At 44.7% G+C, this 17,239-nt stretch overlaps 1 protein-coding gene across 2 annotated transcripts; it reads right to left on the minus strand.

The window, feature by feature from the left end:
- Window positions 1–1,901: 1,901 nt before the first annotated feature.
- On the minus strand, window positions 1,902–16,513 carry SERTAD4 (SERTA domain containing 4). 2 transcript variants are annotated; one of them, XM_073335292.1, is made up of 4 exons: window positions 16,459–16,513; window positions 7,648–7,830; window positions 6,269–6,384; window positions 1,902–3,766 (listed from the first exon to the last, which is right to left on the minus strand). In XM_073335292.1, exons 2-4 carry the CDS (start codon window positions 7,811–7,813, stop codon window positions 3,011–3,013), a joined length of 1,038 nt encoding a protein of 345 aa, XP_073191393.1. In that variant the 5' UTR covers window positions 7,814–7,830; window positions 16,459–16,513; the 3' UTR covers window positions 1,902–3,010. The 2 variants fall into 2 exon arrangements, with proteins under 2 accessions (XP_073191393.1, XP_073191392.1); XM_073335291.1 differs by lacking the exon at window positions 16,459–16,513 and adding an exon at window positions 8,343–8,601.
- Window positions 16,514–17,239: the final 726 nt, after the last annotated feature.

A 17,239-nucleotide genomic window follows, 5' to 3' on the forward strand; every position in this document is an offset into this window, starting at 1 on the left:
TAACACCATCTTTGTATAAATTCTGATAGGTCTTAATTTTGTCCAACATTTAGACATACCAAGGTGGTAGGTGGCTTAGAAATACATTTTCTATACAGAGATAATTATAGAATTGTTTCAGATAATTCCACATTTCAACAGAGTGTAAACAAGACCCATAAATTAATGCCATGGCATTATGGCTTCATACATTGGATGCAGTTTTCTCAAATGGGCCTGACTGTGCAGAGTGCAGAATACAGTGGGACTTGATGGCATTCAGCACCTCACAAGTGGTCACCACTCTGCATGACTGGGCCCTAACAGAATACTGTAGTTTGCAACGTTTGGCCCAATTCTGTCCTTAGCTCTACCCGTACAATCCCAGATGTCAGCTCCTATGCCGCAAACAAATCTTTTACATTTGTCGGCATATCTTAAAATTCTGTTCCAAAGTGTTCTAAAAATGGACAGCTTAGACTTCTGTATTGGTCTGCATCTGTGGTAAAAGAACTGATTGTAATTTAAACCTTTTCAACAATGGAACAATTTGATTAAATGATATTTCCTTGGGGAGGGATTAGGGGACGAATCCAACAGCCATTAAAGATGTAAAATCAAAATGAATTTTGGTCATTTTAATAAATATATACCAAGGAAACCTCACTTTACTACAACAACACGTTAGCATACAAGAATCTAATATCTATGCTTAAAACATCAAATGTTTATCAAATACTGAAAAAAAGAGCAGATATTACTAGACTAACTGGGTATAATACAAGAAAATCAGCTTTTAAATAATTGGTCCTTGTGGACAAACGTTTAAATGATGATCCTACTCATACACTGTATGAATGAGATCTATATTTTATATTATTATTAATAATAAAAAAGCTTCCATCTTGGAGAAATCAGGCTTAATCAATATTTTCTCTATTTGTTGTTCGATTCCTGTTACAGTGATAACCCTTACAAACATGGCAGTTTTGTCTTAGATCACTAAATAATGGTTATCTCAGTTTTTTTAAAAAATTCCCTAGGAATTCAATATGCTTCCTGTAGGAAATACTGCAAATATTGAGGTAACTTTATTTAACTACATATCTAAAGCAGTTGGTGAGCTTCCAAGAATGACCAGTGGAGGTATTGATGAAAGATGCCCAATTTGTAATCTTGACTATGGGGTACACATATTACCTGCCATAATGAAAAATAACGGCAGAGGAGGATTAAGAGAGACTCTTTGGAATCCATGGCCTACATTCTAAGAGGAACCCAATGCAGCAGTGAATCAGAATCTGATTCTGCACTAATAAACTCCATAGATATGTCAATGACTTAAAAGAGTGCTGGTCTGTACACTTAAAGTGAAATTTATCCCTGTGCAGAGGCCATCACAGGTCTGGGCACTCCTTAAATCCCATTTACACCCAATTTGGAACTGGGCTGCTTCCGTTCACAGAGATGAATTTCACCCTTAGTGAACAATGGACAGCATGAGCACAGCTAATTGTTCCTAAGGCAAGAACCAACGAGAAAGCGCTATTGTTTGGATTCACAATGTCCCAGTCAGGAACAGGTAGCAATAAGATATCATCTATGGTTTGGATTTGGCTGGTATGCACAGCACATCCACAGTTGTTCAGGTGGGTGTGGAACCCAAAAATTAGATGGATCCAGGACCTAACATATTCTTAATCACCCCCTGAAAAATACAATGTGTATGTTTTTAAAAATGTGCATTTTAAAATGATGTACCTAAGTATGTCCAAATTTTTTGTCATTAATCATTGAAAGTTCAAGCCCTGTTTCTCCAAAATCATCTTTTTTAAAATTAAAACATTTATTTAAGATCAAATCATATCGCCACGTTATTGATTAACATTGTGCTTTTTGTTTTGTTTTAAATCAACAGCAAAAGTTATATAAAACCCCCACATGCTTTTGCAGTCTAAAAGAGAGAAATTATGCGAAACAGAATAAAGTATAAAGCATGCCATTGGTTCATGAACTTCATTATATGGAAGAATTAAAAAAAAAAGGATCCTCAGCAACAGACAGTTGCCATAGAAATGCTCAAGCATCTAGTGCTTGTTTACAAGACACGTCTCTCTATTGTTTCTTAAATCCCTTCCTAAGGATAGCAAATCAAAAAGCAATCGAGCATCAAAAAGGAAGAATAGCGATGGTTGAATAAGAAGTTGAACTCAGTATTTCAAAGATTACAGGTTTCTAATACTATTGATCCATCCTGTTTTTCTCTGCTTAGGTTAATAAATCCCTGCTGTAGCTCAGATTTTATACTTAATTTTCACGCTGGCAAAAATTAAGATAAAAAGTAAGGCACCAAAAAAACCTGCCCTAGATAATAACAAACCACCATAAGCCTCATTAATTATTACAGCTGAGCTGAAAATGTGCAAGTGATTGAGCTGTAGGTGGTATTTCTGCTTAAGATCCCATAAATAGGTATTTCCTTACAATGCACCCTATCTTTGTCAGTTGTACAAACCTGTTAAATACGTGAATTTAACAGTGTCAGTATGAGAGTGTAGAAACTGTTTAATCCCAGTCCATAGTATCCGGTCTTTTGTCACAACAAATATTGTGTTACAAGAAGCAGAGCACCCTTGCTGGTAATATCAATCTGTTTACCAAACATCTAACTAATTGGTAAACATAATGGAGGTTCCTCTTAATTAATGGCAGACTCCATGTGGGAGGGCATATATAAAAGGGTATGTTTTCCCCATCTGGTTTATTGGTATTTTCAGTAACAAAAAGCTAAACGATAGTTGTAAGCAGTAATTCAACTGTGCTCTTTATGAAGTCTCCATCTTTATAACTAGCTCACTGATGCAGATCATACAGATGCTTTATGCAATCTGCTCTCCAGTCATTTAAAACTATCTGCAATGTCTGTGGCATGATTGTATCCGTTGTACAAAACTATAAAGAATCCATTCAAAATACAATTTTGATAGATAACATGCTGTGCATGCTCCAGAGTTACAGCCAAAGAGGTGGCTCATATTTTACTTCCTTTGCTGCAGCACATTTTATTACTTGGCAAAGATTCCTTTCCCCTTAAGGACTTTTTCCAAGATTCATTTATGTTGCTCTTGTCATTACATCCAGTCTCAAAATAATCATAAAATTTGCCTTTACATTCAAGAGCAAGGTCGCCTTTCATAGGTTCACAGTTTAGAGTGATACCATCTTGATCAGTTTTGTTACCTCCTTTCTCATCATTTAATTTTGCCTTTTCCTGATTACCATGAGACTCGGCATTAGTAATGAATATTTCGTTAGCAAGAACCTGGTCGTCACGCCTGTAAACAGGGGTGCTGCCGATGCCATAATCCACCTGGTGGGAACAACTTGGCAAAGATATAGGGGAGGAGGAGGAAGAGGAGGAGGAGGAAGAAGAGGAAGAAGAAGTCTCCCCATTAGTATTAACAGAGAAGGGTAAATTTAAATAGTGACTGCCACATTCTTGATAAAAGCAGCAAGTATGGAACTTTTCACACTCCTCTTTTGCCATCCGAAGACGTTTTCTATAAGGACAGTCTTGAGCCATAAACCACTCTTGCGATGAGGGACCACCAAAAGAGCAAGCAGAGAAGCACCAATTGTTTTGCATGACAATTTCTCCATGGATTCTCTTCATTAAATTGTTTATGAGGACGGATCTCCGTAGGTAGACTTCGGGATCATCGATAAATTTCAGTTTTTCCAAAGACATGTAAAGAATGTGTGCCCGCTCCTCAAAAACGGAAACTGTCTGAAAACGAAAGAGAAGAGGCAAAAAAAGGGGTTAGAGTGTTTTGCTTTATGCAATAAGAAGAATATTGAGCAGCCTATTGGCAGTATGTAAATCCAGCTAACATTTTGGATAGGCCAAATTTCCTCGGGGATCTCAGCTTGGCCTCTGAATTTGTGCACCCATGCATTTAGGGACCCTATTTTTCATGGCCAGAATGTCAGATGTGCACCCATACTGGGGAGACAAATAGCTAAGTGTTTGATATGTGTAGGCAAACATTATCTGCGTGCACAAATCCAGGTTTGACTGCCCCAACATTGAATGTGAAAAGCTGGCTCTTTAGTTGCATCCTGTGTAAACTGTAAAGCTACTGTGCAATTTCTCTGAAATGTTTTAGCTGATGTGGTTTTTTATGTGAATGGAGCAGGGAGCAGGCCCTATTCACTGTTGGGCTTCACCAAAGCCACCAGACTGAAGGGAGGCTTCCTCCTGCATGCCCTCCATACCAAAGGCCTGCTAAGGAGAGCAAGGCCAGCCAGTAACAACAGTGCAGATGGAATGAATGTCAGAACTGCCAATGAAATAGGCCTCCACAAGGAGGAGTCTCTATTAGTCAAAACGCTTTTACCACGCTATTGTGTGGAAAAATGTTGGCCGTGTGGTAAAAACAATCAAATATCACTGCAGCATCTGGAGTGCAGCTGTTGAGCTGAGTACTACACCCAACAATCCCTGGGTCTAGTGGGAACAAGGTCAGGAAACTAGAAGAGGCTGGGGAATTATGGAAAACTCTGGCCACAAGCACACAGATTTGCTCTCCCTTCTAGGCTCCTGCCAGGATTTCCTTCTCAGCATTGGCAGCATGGTCAGGTTACTACTCCCAGGAGGCCATGGGCTCTGCTCTGTGACCTCTACAATGGGAATCAAAGTGCAGAGGGGTAGTGAATGTTACTCCCAGTAGTATTAACTAATTTCCATTTTTAGCACAGAATTTAATCTGCGTAGGAGTGAAGAAACACATCACACAGGCTGCTCTAATTCCCACCATCTGCAGGGGCAGCAAGTTATATGGGCCCATGGTGCCTGGACTCCAGCAAATTCAGGGCCCAGGGGCCCAGCTCCACCAATGTTCGGGGCTGGGTCTCCTCCCAGCCCTGGCTGCCACCCCAGCGCTTCCCCCGGAGTGTCCCCCGGCCCCGCCTGCCACCCCCACGCACCTCCCCAGAGCATCCCTGCCACTGCCGGCTACAAGGGAGTGGCGCTGGGGGCAGGATGAGGCGGCTGCTACACCTGCAGAGGGAGGAGGCCCATATCATCCCTCCCACCCCTGCCCCAGCAGGCAACTCCGAGTCGACTCGGGTGGGGACTTTCCTGGCTGGACATCCTGAGCAGCAGCCTGTGGGCGCTTGGGTGAGTGTCAGGCCAGGGAGGGCCCCGGGTCTCCCCCTCCCCCAGAGCTCACTGCGGCTGGCAGGAAGAGGGCTGGGGGAGTCCTCCTCTCTGGCCCCCCACCCCAGTCCCAGGGCAGCCTGCCTGCTACACCCCAAACTCCTCATCCCCAACCCAGAGCCATGCCCCACACCCCCTCCTATACACCAACCCTCTGTCCCAGCCCAGAGCCCGCACCCAGCACCCCAGTGTTACACTTGCTTTAACTATTCTATAGACAGAGAGAGGGCTTCAATTTCCAGGACTGTCAAAGTGGTTCCTTTTACACGCACTAATTCAAACAGATTTTACAATAAAAGAATATATTGGGGGAAGGTTTATCTATATCTCAGCTATTAAATGTACAATGTAGCACTGCCAGAGAAATCAGCCATGATCCAGCAAGGGGCAAGGCAGGGAGCTCAGTACCTTGCAGGACTGAGCGCTTAATAAGCAGGAACATAAACAGTTTCCCATGAATTGCTAAACACCAATGTATGTGGTCACGTGTCAGATGTAATCTATAACCCCACCCAGGCCCCTTTCGAGAAAAAAAGATGCTGTCTGGGGTTTTAATTTGTTGTTTTGAATTAGGGTTTTTATTTTATAAGTAAGATTCAATTTTGGAGTAGAATATCCTCCCCTTTCCAATAATTCTGTTCCTGTGTAGGATTTACACACCCACCAGGGTATGCTGAGCCGAGCAATCCTGGAAAAAGAGTACTGAAAAAATGGGAGAGCCTGGAGCTTACTTTTGTTAAATTTACATTATGCATTTTTGGTGTGTAAGCTCTAGAGTAACCTCTGTAAACACAGTTTAACTGTTTTATGAATAAAACATGTGAGAAAAGTAAGTTATTCGGAGTGTTTATATTTACTGTTATTATAGCTGAACAAACCCTTTTGTTTCTTAAGCTATGTGATGACAATAATAAAATACAACCAAAAAAGTGTGAACTATTTGTTTCTATGCAAACAGCTGGATTATTCTCATCATTTGGGTGGAGTATGTCAACTTCTGGAAATGAGTCAAGCAAGTGTTACTAAGTATCTGAAATGCTCAGTACAAAAAAAGTCTATTAAAAAACATACTTTATGCGTACAGCTGCTGAGTGGTGGATGAAAATCCTCTTCTTCCACATATTTCCTTTTAAAGTATGTGATCTTGGATGTTGTTATAGGATTTGAAATTCCCCTGTAATGTGATCCTGTGGGTAATAGATCAGATATGACAAATGACATGTGGTTTGCCTGAAGTTCTCCAAACAAAATACTTTTCAATTCCTTTCTCACTACAGGATAAGTCTACCACGTTTGTTTATATATATTTGTAGTGATCACAAATAAACTTTTTACCTTACTAATAAATAACTTATGTGATGCAATAGCATGGGCAATTGAAGATAGACACTATAGACACATTCTGATAGACACTATAGGACATTAGTGCATTTGGCATACTTAGACATTCTCTGTATATTTTTCTTTAATAAAACTTTCATTCTGAATTTACAAGCAGTCCAACAAGTAGTGGCATTCTCCAGTGTATCATGTTCAGATTCCATGGACCGTGATTTACAGAAGAAATTTTATTTTACAGTTCCTAAATATATTCCATACACCTGGAAAAATATTTAGTAGCTTAAAATAATTTTTCAGAAGTTGATCGTTTTGTGTAAAGCCAGAAGTGGACATGTCAAATTACAACTGACTGTAGCATAGATCAGATCAACAAAAGGTAAGAGTCTGTTTCTACCTTTCATGAGAAAAAAGGTAACATATCTTCGGACAAATACATTTTATAGCATCACTCATCATTACTCAATAATTTATTAACTGGCACCCAGAATAGTTACAATCCAAATGTTTATAATATTTTATCTTCACAAAAATCTAAATAAAGATGGCCATGCTTGGACCCCCTTCTCTTCCCCCACCCCACACCAAAATAGACACCATCTCCATTGGAAGCCCAAGCCCTGTTTTGGCCAATACGAAATTTATTTATGACAAATGCCTTGTTATAATGACCAGTTACGTGCAGGGTTCCTTAAGATCCATAGACAAGAAATGACAACTAGCCAGAATGGCATGACTTTTATCCCTTTGGACAGTGACTGTAGTATAATATTTCCTGGGCACCAGTCCTCCAATCTACGCATATGCTTCCACAGATGAAATTGAAATGACTGTCCGTTTAGTGTAGCCATCTATTCTCCCCCCCACACACCCCACCCAGCCATTGCTTTAGGATGAATGAAGGCTTTGCCCGATAAATTGCTGCATGTGGAAGCTGGTTCGAGTGGATCCAGTTCTCTGCCAAAAAAGCACTGGCTTCTTGAATATAGTCAATACCACACTAATGACATTCATTTTGCCCAGAGTACTTTTCCCCTCAGGGGACTGACAGCCCACCCCCACCGTTTGGCCACTTGCTCAGCTGCCACAGAGAGGCAGGAGGGGAGCCATACCTGCCAGAGAATGACATGGTGCCCTGTCTCCCTGCTGCTGAGGATCCGAGGGGCTAGTCTTGCTGCCACAGTGCGACCCCCACAGGGTCTGGTACTCTGCGATCTCGGCCGCTCCTCCCGAGACAATGGGCTCGCAGAATCTCTGCATGGACAGCACCAGAGTCATTGCTGAGCGCCCGAGACCTGCAAGCAGAACACAACAGCCCGGTCAGCCCGAGCAGCCCGGGGCATGGGCGAGTCCCCCGGCACCGCGGAGGGGGAGCACGGCTTTCCAGGAGGGACCGTCACTGCTTCGCCATCCTCTTCTTTCCCCCCACTTCGTCCTGCCCTCCCGCCACTGCCTAGCCGCTTGCTCTCTCGCCGCGTAATAACGCAGCCCCCAAACTCTCTTGCTCGCACCAGTGTAGGCTCTATCTTGCTGCAGCGGGTACGTCTCTTTCTCCGGCTCTCTCTAGTCCATTGCTTATTGTTCTCCGACTCCCCTCCCCCCGGGCTCCGTTGATCCAGGTGCCTTTTAAAATTACATTTTTCATCCTTTAGCGGGGAAAAAAAAACCCTCTACTAAAAAGAGGGACCAGATCACACGCATCGAGGATCCCTCCCTCCCCTCCCCGAGATCCCCCCATGCACCGATCCTTCCCTCCCACCCCCTTCCATGGAAATAAATCAAACGAGCAGATCCAAACGATGCTCACAGATTGTATGTAACGAATCAGTTCAATTCGCTTCCCATGCTCTCCTTCTCAGCAGCCCGGCCTCGGCAGCCACATCGCGCGCGGGCGCGTGTGTGTGTGTCTGTGTGTGTGTGTCTGTGTGTGTGTGTTGTGTGTGTGTCTGTGTGTGTGTGTGTGTCTGTGTGTCTGTGTGTGTGTGTGTGTGTGTGGTGGGTTTGTTTTCTGCTCCCCTGCTCCCAAGCGAAAGACACAGAAGAGACTTAGGTAGTTGTTTCCACTAGCCCCGATCGGACTGAACTGGATCTGCCTCCAGTCAAAACACTGTGAGATGAAGACAGAAAATTGGCTCCCGTTTCAAGCCGTGAGTTGCAGTCCCACAGGAGCCAAGCACAACAGCAGCGAAGCAGGCAGAATATTAAGCAGGAGCCGGGACTCCAGGGCCAGCGCCAGGCAGCGATCTGCCTCCCAGTGCAAACGCGAAGCGAGGGAGCAAACTTCCTGAAAGGGGCAACAGCTCAGCTCACTTTCCCCAGTTCACCTACTTCTTGGCACAGGAGTACAGAACAATGCACTGAGACGCAGCCTGGCCCCTCCCCCTCCTCCTCTCTCCAAGAAACTGGAATTTAGTTTTCTCCTCCTGCGTGTCTCAGGTCGGTGCTACTGCAGGAAGACAAGGACCCAAGGGGAGGCCGGTGGGGAATGGGGAGAGGGCGGGATGTGGTCCCAGCAATTCAAAGTGCGAGCAATTAAACTCTGCCTGGCTGGAGAAAGATATCAGAAGCAGCAGAAGTGAGCGATTAAGAAAAACAAATCGTCAACATCTGTCAGATACCTTAAGAACGCATCCGGAGTGCCACTTTCTTCAGAAATGGGCGAGTGCTGGCTTGCTGGATAACACTGTGGCTCGATCCTGTAGCCCTTACTCAAGCAGCAAATGTACATTCACTTCACATTGAATAGTGGGAGTCAGGTGGGGTTTCAACTAAAGTCTCTGGGAGTTTTGGCTGAGGAAGGACTACAGAATTCAACCGTAAATGTGCAATTTCAACTTCCCGCTATGAAACCAAATTATTATGTGGCTTGGAACTCCCTCCGGCACGTAGAAACACAACATACAGAATACTTTCAGTCCGTATTCTCATTGGTAGCATATTAGTTAAGCCTTTCTTTTTCCTGGAGAAAGAAACAATGCCCCCGCGGGGAATTATGGCCCACGACCTACCAGCCTCGTCGATTATATTATAGCTGTTAGTTACTCTATCTTATGTATTTACCATTAGAGAGCCCCCACATGGCCAGAGTAAGAGTAGTTCAGTCTCACCCAGGACTGAGAACCAGCTAAAAATCAAATGTATGCTACCGAAAAAGATTATGCTGTCATTGGAAAGCACCCATGAACTGATCTACTCATTAATCTGCCCTGAGCAGTCACTCACAGTTAGACATCAGTCTCCTGATGCTGGCACCATGTCAAGACTTAGCATTTGTCCTTAGAGAAAAGAGGTTGGAAGAAACCCTCTGCTGCTTTGGAGAAGTCAGGATTTCTTTGCATTTAATAACGTCTTATAAATCAGCATCTCTCGCAGATGCCTTTTTCTGACAGATGTTTTTATTAGCATAAAATTTGGAATCAAAGTTTTCAGTCCTGCTTTTTTTTAAACAATATTTCATTTCAAAGGGGTCTTTCTGTGTTTGAGCACAAACACATAGACAGCACACATGGAAAGAAGAACGGGCTGGGATGCTTTCTGCGCAGTTCTCAGAGTAGAAACAGATTAATCTTGGAAAAATACAATTTTGCAGACTGTTTTTAAAGTAAATTAACTGTGCCTGCTATTTAGAACATATAAAATTAATAGAGGGAAGTTGGTTTAACTTTTATATACAGCTACTGTCCATGAACAAAATCTGTTCTCTGTAACATTTTATAACATAATAAAAACATAAATAATCATCCATAGCATTTAATCTGTTGATCTCAAAGTACTTTACAAAGGTAAGTGTCCCTATCCCCAATTTTGCAGCAGAGAAACTAGTTTACATGCATAGAGGTTGAAGCCCAACATTTCAAAAGGGGCCTCTAATTTGGGGTGCCCTTACTTCCCACAAGTCCACTTGTCTTAAAAGAGAGTTTCGGGTACTCAGCACCTCTGAAAATCAGGCTCCAGGGGTCTAAAGTTGGATCCCAAATCAAAGGTAATTTCTGAAAAAAAAAAAGTTTCTAAGCACCACTTTCTGCCATGTTTACTCAAGATAAATAACACCTGACTGCCCACATAAGGACTTCAATGTGACTGCTTGCAGGTTAGGATACTATTCATCATGATTAAGGGTGACAGGATTTAGTCCAAGTGTTTTACCAGTCGGACAGCAAATCAGTGGCACAACGAGAAATAGAACCCAGGTCCCATTGTCTCCTAGTCACATTCGGAATCCATTTACACTACATTATTGTATGCAATATCTGGATTCAATCCAATTCGCATTTATTTCATTGAGACTTTTCAGAACAACATATGAATGGTGAGCTTCCATTAACGCGACTGGATATAAAAGGATAAAATATGTATACTGAGTGCACAGTACAGTCATTGTACAAAACTGCAGCAAAAGGTTGACATTTAGGGCTGAATTCAAATATTTTTAAATCCATTTTGGAGCCTTGTGTGGGCTTCAGTGGCAGTTTTTACTGAACCCAGCCCTTCATCCGTAGGCTACCACAACTTTTCCACGTTGTCAGCCAAATGCATGCAGCAGGAGGACACCCTGAGGCACCTACAGCAGCCTGAAGGTTAAAATGCCAAACTGTTTCTGCACGCAGTTTTATACCGTAAGACTACTATACATTGCTACTCGATTCCATTTGCTAGGATTCTCACTCACTATGCCTTCAGATTCATTATGATGTTAATGAGAGAACTCTAATGATGCCATTCACTTTACAACAAGTCTGATGCAATGTCAATGAAAAGGGCTCTTTGTACAGTTCTGGAATGCCTCTAAAAACAGAAGTTACATTTAAAATGCTTGTTACAATAATGCTGCAGGGTCTCGCTCAGATCAATAAAGACAAAACGAAATAGACTTCCAGTGGCTACTCCATTCTTAACTCCTGAGCTCGTACTGCTCAGGTCTCACTATTTACCATATATTCTAGCAATCCCAAAGTACAAAGGCAAAAAGAAAAGGAGTACTTGTGGCACCTTAGAGACTAACCAATTTATTTGAGCATGAGCTTTCCTGAGCTACAGCTCACTTCATCGGATGCATGCCGTGGAAACTGTAGGAGACTTTATATATACACAGAGAATATGAAAAAATACCTCCTCCCACCCCACTGTCCAGCTGGTAATAGATTATCTAAAGTGATCAAAGGCATGATTTAAGGACAGGAGGGCTTTCTAAACACTGTATCGCCTTGCTTTTCCTAGCTGGATTAAACAATTGTTGAGCCATGTACTTAGGAAATAAATTTGCCCAAATGTTCCGGCTGTACCTGGTTAATATTTACATCGCTGTGGCACCCAAAAGCCCTATTGTGCTGGGCACTGTCCAACCATCTGCAAACCACAGTCCCTGCCCAAGGGAGTTTACAATCTCAGAAAACAAGTGCCAGACAAAGGGTGCGGGAAGAGAAATACAGTCAAATATATACTATGTTTATATATACATTTACAAAAACTAGAAATAGTGTAAACGAGTCCCTCCCCTCTTCAGCCTCGCCATTATGAATTGGCTGCTTTTTTGTAGGCAGCAGAGGGGGGCATTGGGGAGAGGCTGAAGGAGGAAATGGAAGTGCCCTTACAGCTCAGGCAGGGAGGGCTTTCCATGTGTAATGGCAAGATGGGATGCTCATGTGAGAAGTTGGCACATGGGTAAAGCAATGCCGGCGTCATGGCTGGCGTGGGGGAGGGACGACACCACACGAGAGGAGTGGGTCGGCAGGGGGCAGCAGAGTTGGGAAGGTCTTTGAAGGTGAAGCAAAGAAGCTTGAACTGGATGCAGGGAAAGAAGAAGGAGACAGTGGAGGAATTCCCTGTGGTCAGGGCAGTGAGCAAGGGAGATGATCCCTCAGCAGCTGTGTTTGAGCAGCTCAGACTGGAAGGATGTGGGTGTATGTCTGGACGGAAGCTACAGTAAGGAAGATGGGAGATGCTCAAGGCCTGGAGGACACAGCATGATGAGGATGGGTATTAGGAACGTCATGGCTGCAGCAGGAGCAAGATTTGTCCATAGCCTAGATGCAGCAAGAGAAAGGGAGGAGTCAAAGAAGATCCCTACGTTAAGGGTTTGGGTGACAGGGAGAATGGTTATGTTAGCCCCAATGACCGAAAATGAGTCCAGCGCCCAGGGTTTGGTCATGTTAAGTTTGGTAACAGCGAGACTTCCAGGAGGAGAGAGCAGAGACACAAGTCAAGATGTGGGATTGCATTGGGTGGGAGAGGGGGACACATCAGAGTGGGAAGGAATTTCTGTCGTACCTGCTCCTTCTTTGTGATTATTAAATAATATTAATATATAGTAGCATCACAAATGTACCGTGTTTTATACATACAGATTCAGAGCTGGTCCCTACACTGGCCAGCTTTCTGTCAAACAAACAAACAAAAAGGCACTAGGCAAAGTACTTGACAAGGGTTAAGGTGTGGGGATTATTAATGAAGAGGAGTAAGCAGGAGTTGACTGAAGAGGTTAGTTTGAAAGAGAAGAGAGAAGATGCTTCACAGATCAGAAGGGAGACTGTTTCAGACAGAGGCAGCCTGCTAGAAGGTATGGAACAGAGTGTGGAACAAAAAGGTAAAGGGAGAAATAAAGTGAAAGGGGGGGAAAGTGCAAGGAGGAGAAGGGGAAGAAGGAGAAAATGAAACTAGGAATGTAGATGGGAACAAAATCATTCAGGGCCTTGCAGATGTGTGATTTTCCATTCATTCATATGCATGCTGCACTGGAAATGTAGATAAAAGCTACTGGGCATACATATGCATGTGCCAACAGCAGTGACAGAGTTAAGTCAGGTCTGAAATACCTAGACTGCCAGAACAACAGATCTACACGCCAACAGGGTCAATTCATCTCTTCATCCCTCTGAGGTAGATAAACTACAGACCTGCCAAGTCTAGTGTTTTTCCCTGTCGTTTTTGGCCCTTAATTCAGGGAAACTCAAGCAATCCACTATTTTTTTTCTGATGCCAGACTCCCAGCTCAGTGCGGGGGGAATTCACATGAAATCAGAGAATGATTTGTGTGTTTTAAGAAATAGCTCTGGCATGAAAATGCTTGTAAATCATCATCTGCTTCCTTGATTTCTCTCCTAATTTAGATTATCCAAATCCAGATGCTCCAGCCTCTCTCACAAAACCTAATTCTAAGAATATTTTCTCCCATCTTTTTCAAAGGACGCGTGCCTCAGATTTTTCATTTAATTCCCTTCCTCCTGGAATTTTCCTATGGCAACTTCTTGGGGCTACATTTTTGGGGTTTCTTGGGGCTATTGAGTTGTTCCCTGAGTTTAGACAGCAAACGGTTCCATAGGAGAAAAAATGCACTTTCTGGATTTTTGATTTTTCAGTGTATGACCTTAAGATCTTATTACCACTTATTTTCAGAAGCCAGAACACAACTGTTTTAAATGTTTTGACTTCCTGCATTTCCCTTTGATATTTTGGGATTAATTAAGTAGTATTAACAGATACTCCTCCCCATCTGTTTTCTTACTACTTGTCACCATTAAAGAGAAGAAGAATGGCAAGGACAGCTTTTTAAATTATTTAATTATTGGGATTTAAATAGAGTATATTGCACCTCTCAGGTGCTCCCTCCAATTGTGTGTAAATATCTTGCCACTGGGGTTCATTACAGCTAAACTTTAAAATGGGAAGGCATCTGTTTATGATGGTCTGTACCTGGACTTATGTAAATATATGACAATGTATGCAAATTTGTGATTTTTTTTTGTCAGACGATTTTTCTTCAGACAGCGCCCAGTCAACCCGTGGAACTCCTTGCCAGAGGATGTTGTGAAGGCCAAGACCATAACAGCGTTCAAAAAAGAACTAGATAAATTCATGGAGGATAGGTCCCTCAATGGCTATTAGGCAGAATGGGCAGGAATGGTGTCCCTAGCCTCTGTTTGCCAGAAGCTGGGAATGACAGACAAGGGATGGATCACTTGATGATTACCTGTTCTGTTCATTCCCTGTGGGGCACCTGGCACTGGCCACTGTCAGAAGACAGAATACTGGACTAGATGGACCTTTGGTCTGACCCAGTAGGGCCATTCTTATGGTCTTATGATTTTAGCAGGTGTGAAACCAGATTCCATGAAGTCTATTATATACTTTTTTCCCAGATGAGCCCTTAAAAACCAGGGTCCTGCCTGTTCTATGGGAACAGTAAGATTCCATGGTACTTTGTTAAAAATAAGAATAGATGTTTCTTCCAGTGTTCTCAGCCAAAATGTCCACTGTCCTCTGCCATATGCCTCACCACCACCCCACTGGTGGCTGCGTGATTCTTCCAGGTCTATAGAACCCCTGCCTGCCTCCACTGAAGTCCAGGGGAGTTTACTTTGCAAAACACTTTGGGATCCTGGGTGATGAAAGACGCTCCCGTTACTGGAAACTATAATAAATGTTATTTTAACATAAGGTGTTTTTTTTTGTAATTAGTATTTCTAATTAGTTATCCTTTGTAAAGTCTGTTGTAGCTGGAAAAGTGCTAGACATTAATTATTATTATTATTACTGAAGTAACAGAAAGAAAAGGGGTCAAGCAAGTCTGGCTGGGTTGACAAAGCGAAGCAGTTTAATATCACAGAATTCCAAAATCACAATGCCGTTCTCTTTATTTCTTTAAAGATGCACCAATTAAAATTGCTTTCCCAGTTCGCTTTTCACTCCAGTGCAGCGGTACACGAATGTCGCTGGCACCATAAATTAGATGTTTTATGGAATTAATTATATTGCCTTCTTCGCTTTTGTCCGCTGAAGAAAGTAAACAAAAACAAAAAAAGTGTTTTGGAACAAAGAGCAAGTTGTCTGCCACTGTACTGTGTGCTACTTTCCATGAAGAATAAGAGCTATTATTATTCTTTTACAAGTTTCCTTCTAAGGGAAATAAACACCAAAGGTAGGATTCCAAGGAAATGACTCACAAATATTGGCAACAGGCTTCGAAAATTGGATCCAGTCTTCGCAAAAGAATACTAACCCTTCTTATTTCAAAATAAACGTTTCAAATAGGAGATGAACATCAGCTGTGTGTGTGTAAGGAAATGGAGACAGGAACAGAACCCATTTTTCATGTCTCCCCCGCCTCCCCCTGGGGCATGGCTTCTGATGCCATTTTTAGCTGAAAGCTGGAAATTTTTAATGATTGACTGAGTCATCCTCGGGGGGGGGGGGAAATGAGACTGAAGCTCACCTTCTTGCAACGTGTCATATATGAACACCTCCGACAAGTATTGCGGGATGGAGAGAGGGGTGCACAGTGGAATCGCTCTAAGTAGCATCCATCCAGCGCTCAATACCTACCTCCGCGTGCGGTGAGTCAAGGGGAGAGCCTGGAGTCTCCGATTTGCCTTTCCTGCCTGCTTTTAAGTCGGAGCCTTAATACTCCTGTTACACATTTTTGCTTTTTGTGTGAAATTCCCCGGGCAGTGTCTGAAGGGTGACAGGCTGGACCAATGGCTGGTGTAACTGCACAGCTGTATTTTAGAGCCTCAGAAGCGCTCTTCCCCCGAGATCTAGGTGCCTGTGTCCCCCCCTTCCCCCTCCCCCCAAGCCGCCGAGGGGCTGGGCTGTGATCAGAGAGTGGCCCGAGCTCTGCAGGGCTCCGTGGAGTCTCCCCTGCACGCGGCGCTCGCTCAGAGCCTGGTTCTGCTGAAATGCAACGACCTGCCGGGGCTGCACGATGAGGAGCTGGCAGGTCCCGCCCAGGTGGATGCCGAGCGCCCCCCAGACAAAGCCAGCCACGGGAGGGAGGCAGAGGATGCCCCCAGCTCGGCGGGGCGCTGGGAGGGAGCCAGGCTCGCGCGCCTTTCCCCTCCCCCGGCTGCCCCTTGCAGCCGGTCTGCGGCCGGCGCGCCCGCCCCCGGGAGCTCGCCAGGCGCCGCGCGCCGTCCCCGCGCCCTGCTTACCCGCGCGGCCCGCCGGGCAGAGGCAGAGGCGGCGGCGGCGGCTCCCTCCCGCAGGATCCCGACGGCCGCGAGGCGGGCCCCTGAGTGCCCTCCGCTGCGTGCGCCGCCCCCCGCGGCCGGCGGCTGCAGGCGGAGCGGCCAGGAGCGCGCGGAGCCCGGCAGCCCAGCTCGGCGCTGCCCGGGGGCCCCCAGGGCGGCAGCGGGGCCGTGACACGCAGGGCAGGGAGCCGGGCGAGGGCGAGGGCGAGGGGCCCGCAGCCTCCCCCCGCCCCCGCCAGCAGGGGGCGCCCGCACGGGCTGCCTCGCCCCTTGCCGGAGTGCGGCCCGCCCGCCTCCCTGCCCCGCGCGCGGGCTTCGCGGGCAGCCTGGCCCCCGGGCGCGAGGGTGGAGAGGGAGACGTGGGGCCCCGCCCCGCGCGCTTGGCAGGTGCCGTTCAGCGCTGGACTGGTTGGGGCGGGGAGTGGCCGTGTTCGTACAGCGGGGCGGCAAATAATGGTGAGTCAAGCTGGAAATCTTGGTGTTGCTGGAAGTTAAATTGCAACTGGGGGGGGGACGGGCCCCAAGGGGAGAGGGAATCGAACCAAAGCTTCCTAAAGACACAACTTGGCCCCTTTCAGAAACCATTTCATGAGGAGACAAGGCGCAGGGTGGCAAGACTTTGCAAGTAAAACAATGATTTAGCCTTAGTTTTTAAATAAATAATCCATTCACATTACCCTCAGCTTAATCTATAGCAGGGAGGTAACTCCCACTGGGTTAGGTACATTGCTACATATTCCTT

This window comes from Lepidochelys kempii, chromosome 3 (assembly GCF_965140265.1).
Source record: "Lepidochelys kempii isolate rLepKem1 chromosome 3, rLepKem1.hap2, whole genome shotgun sequence".
Taxonomy (NCBI): domain Eukaryota; kingdom Metazoa; phylum Chordata; order Testudines; family Cheloniidae; genus Lepidochelys; species Lepidochelys kempii.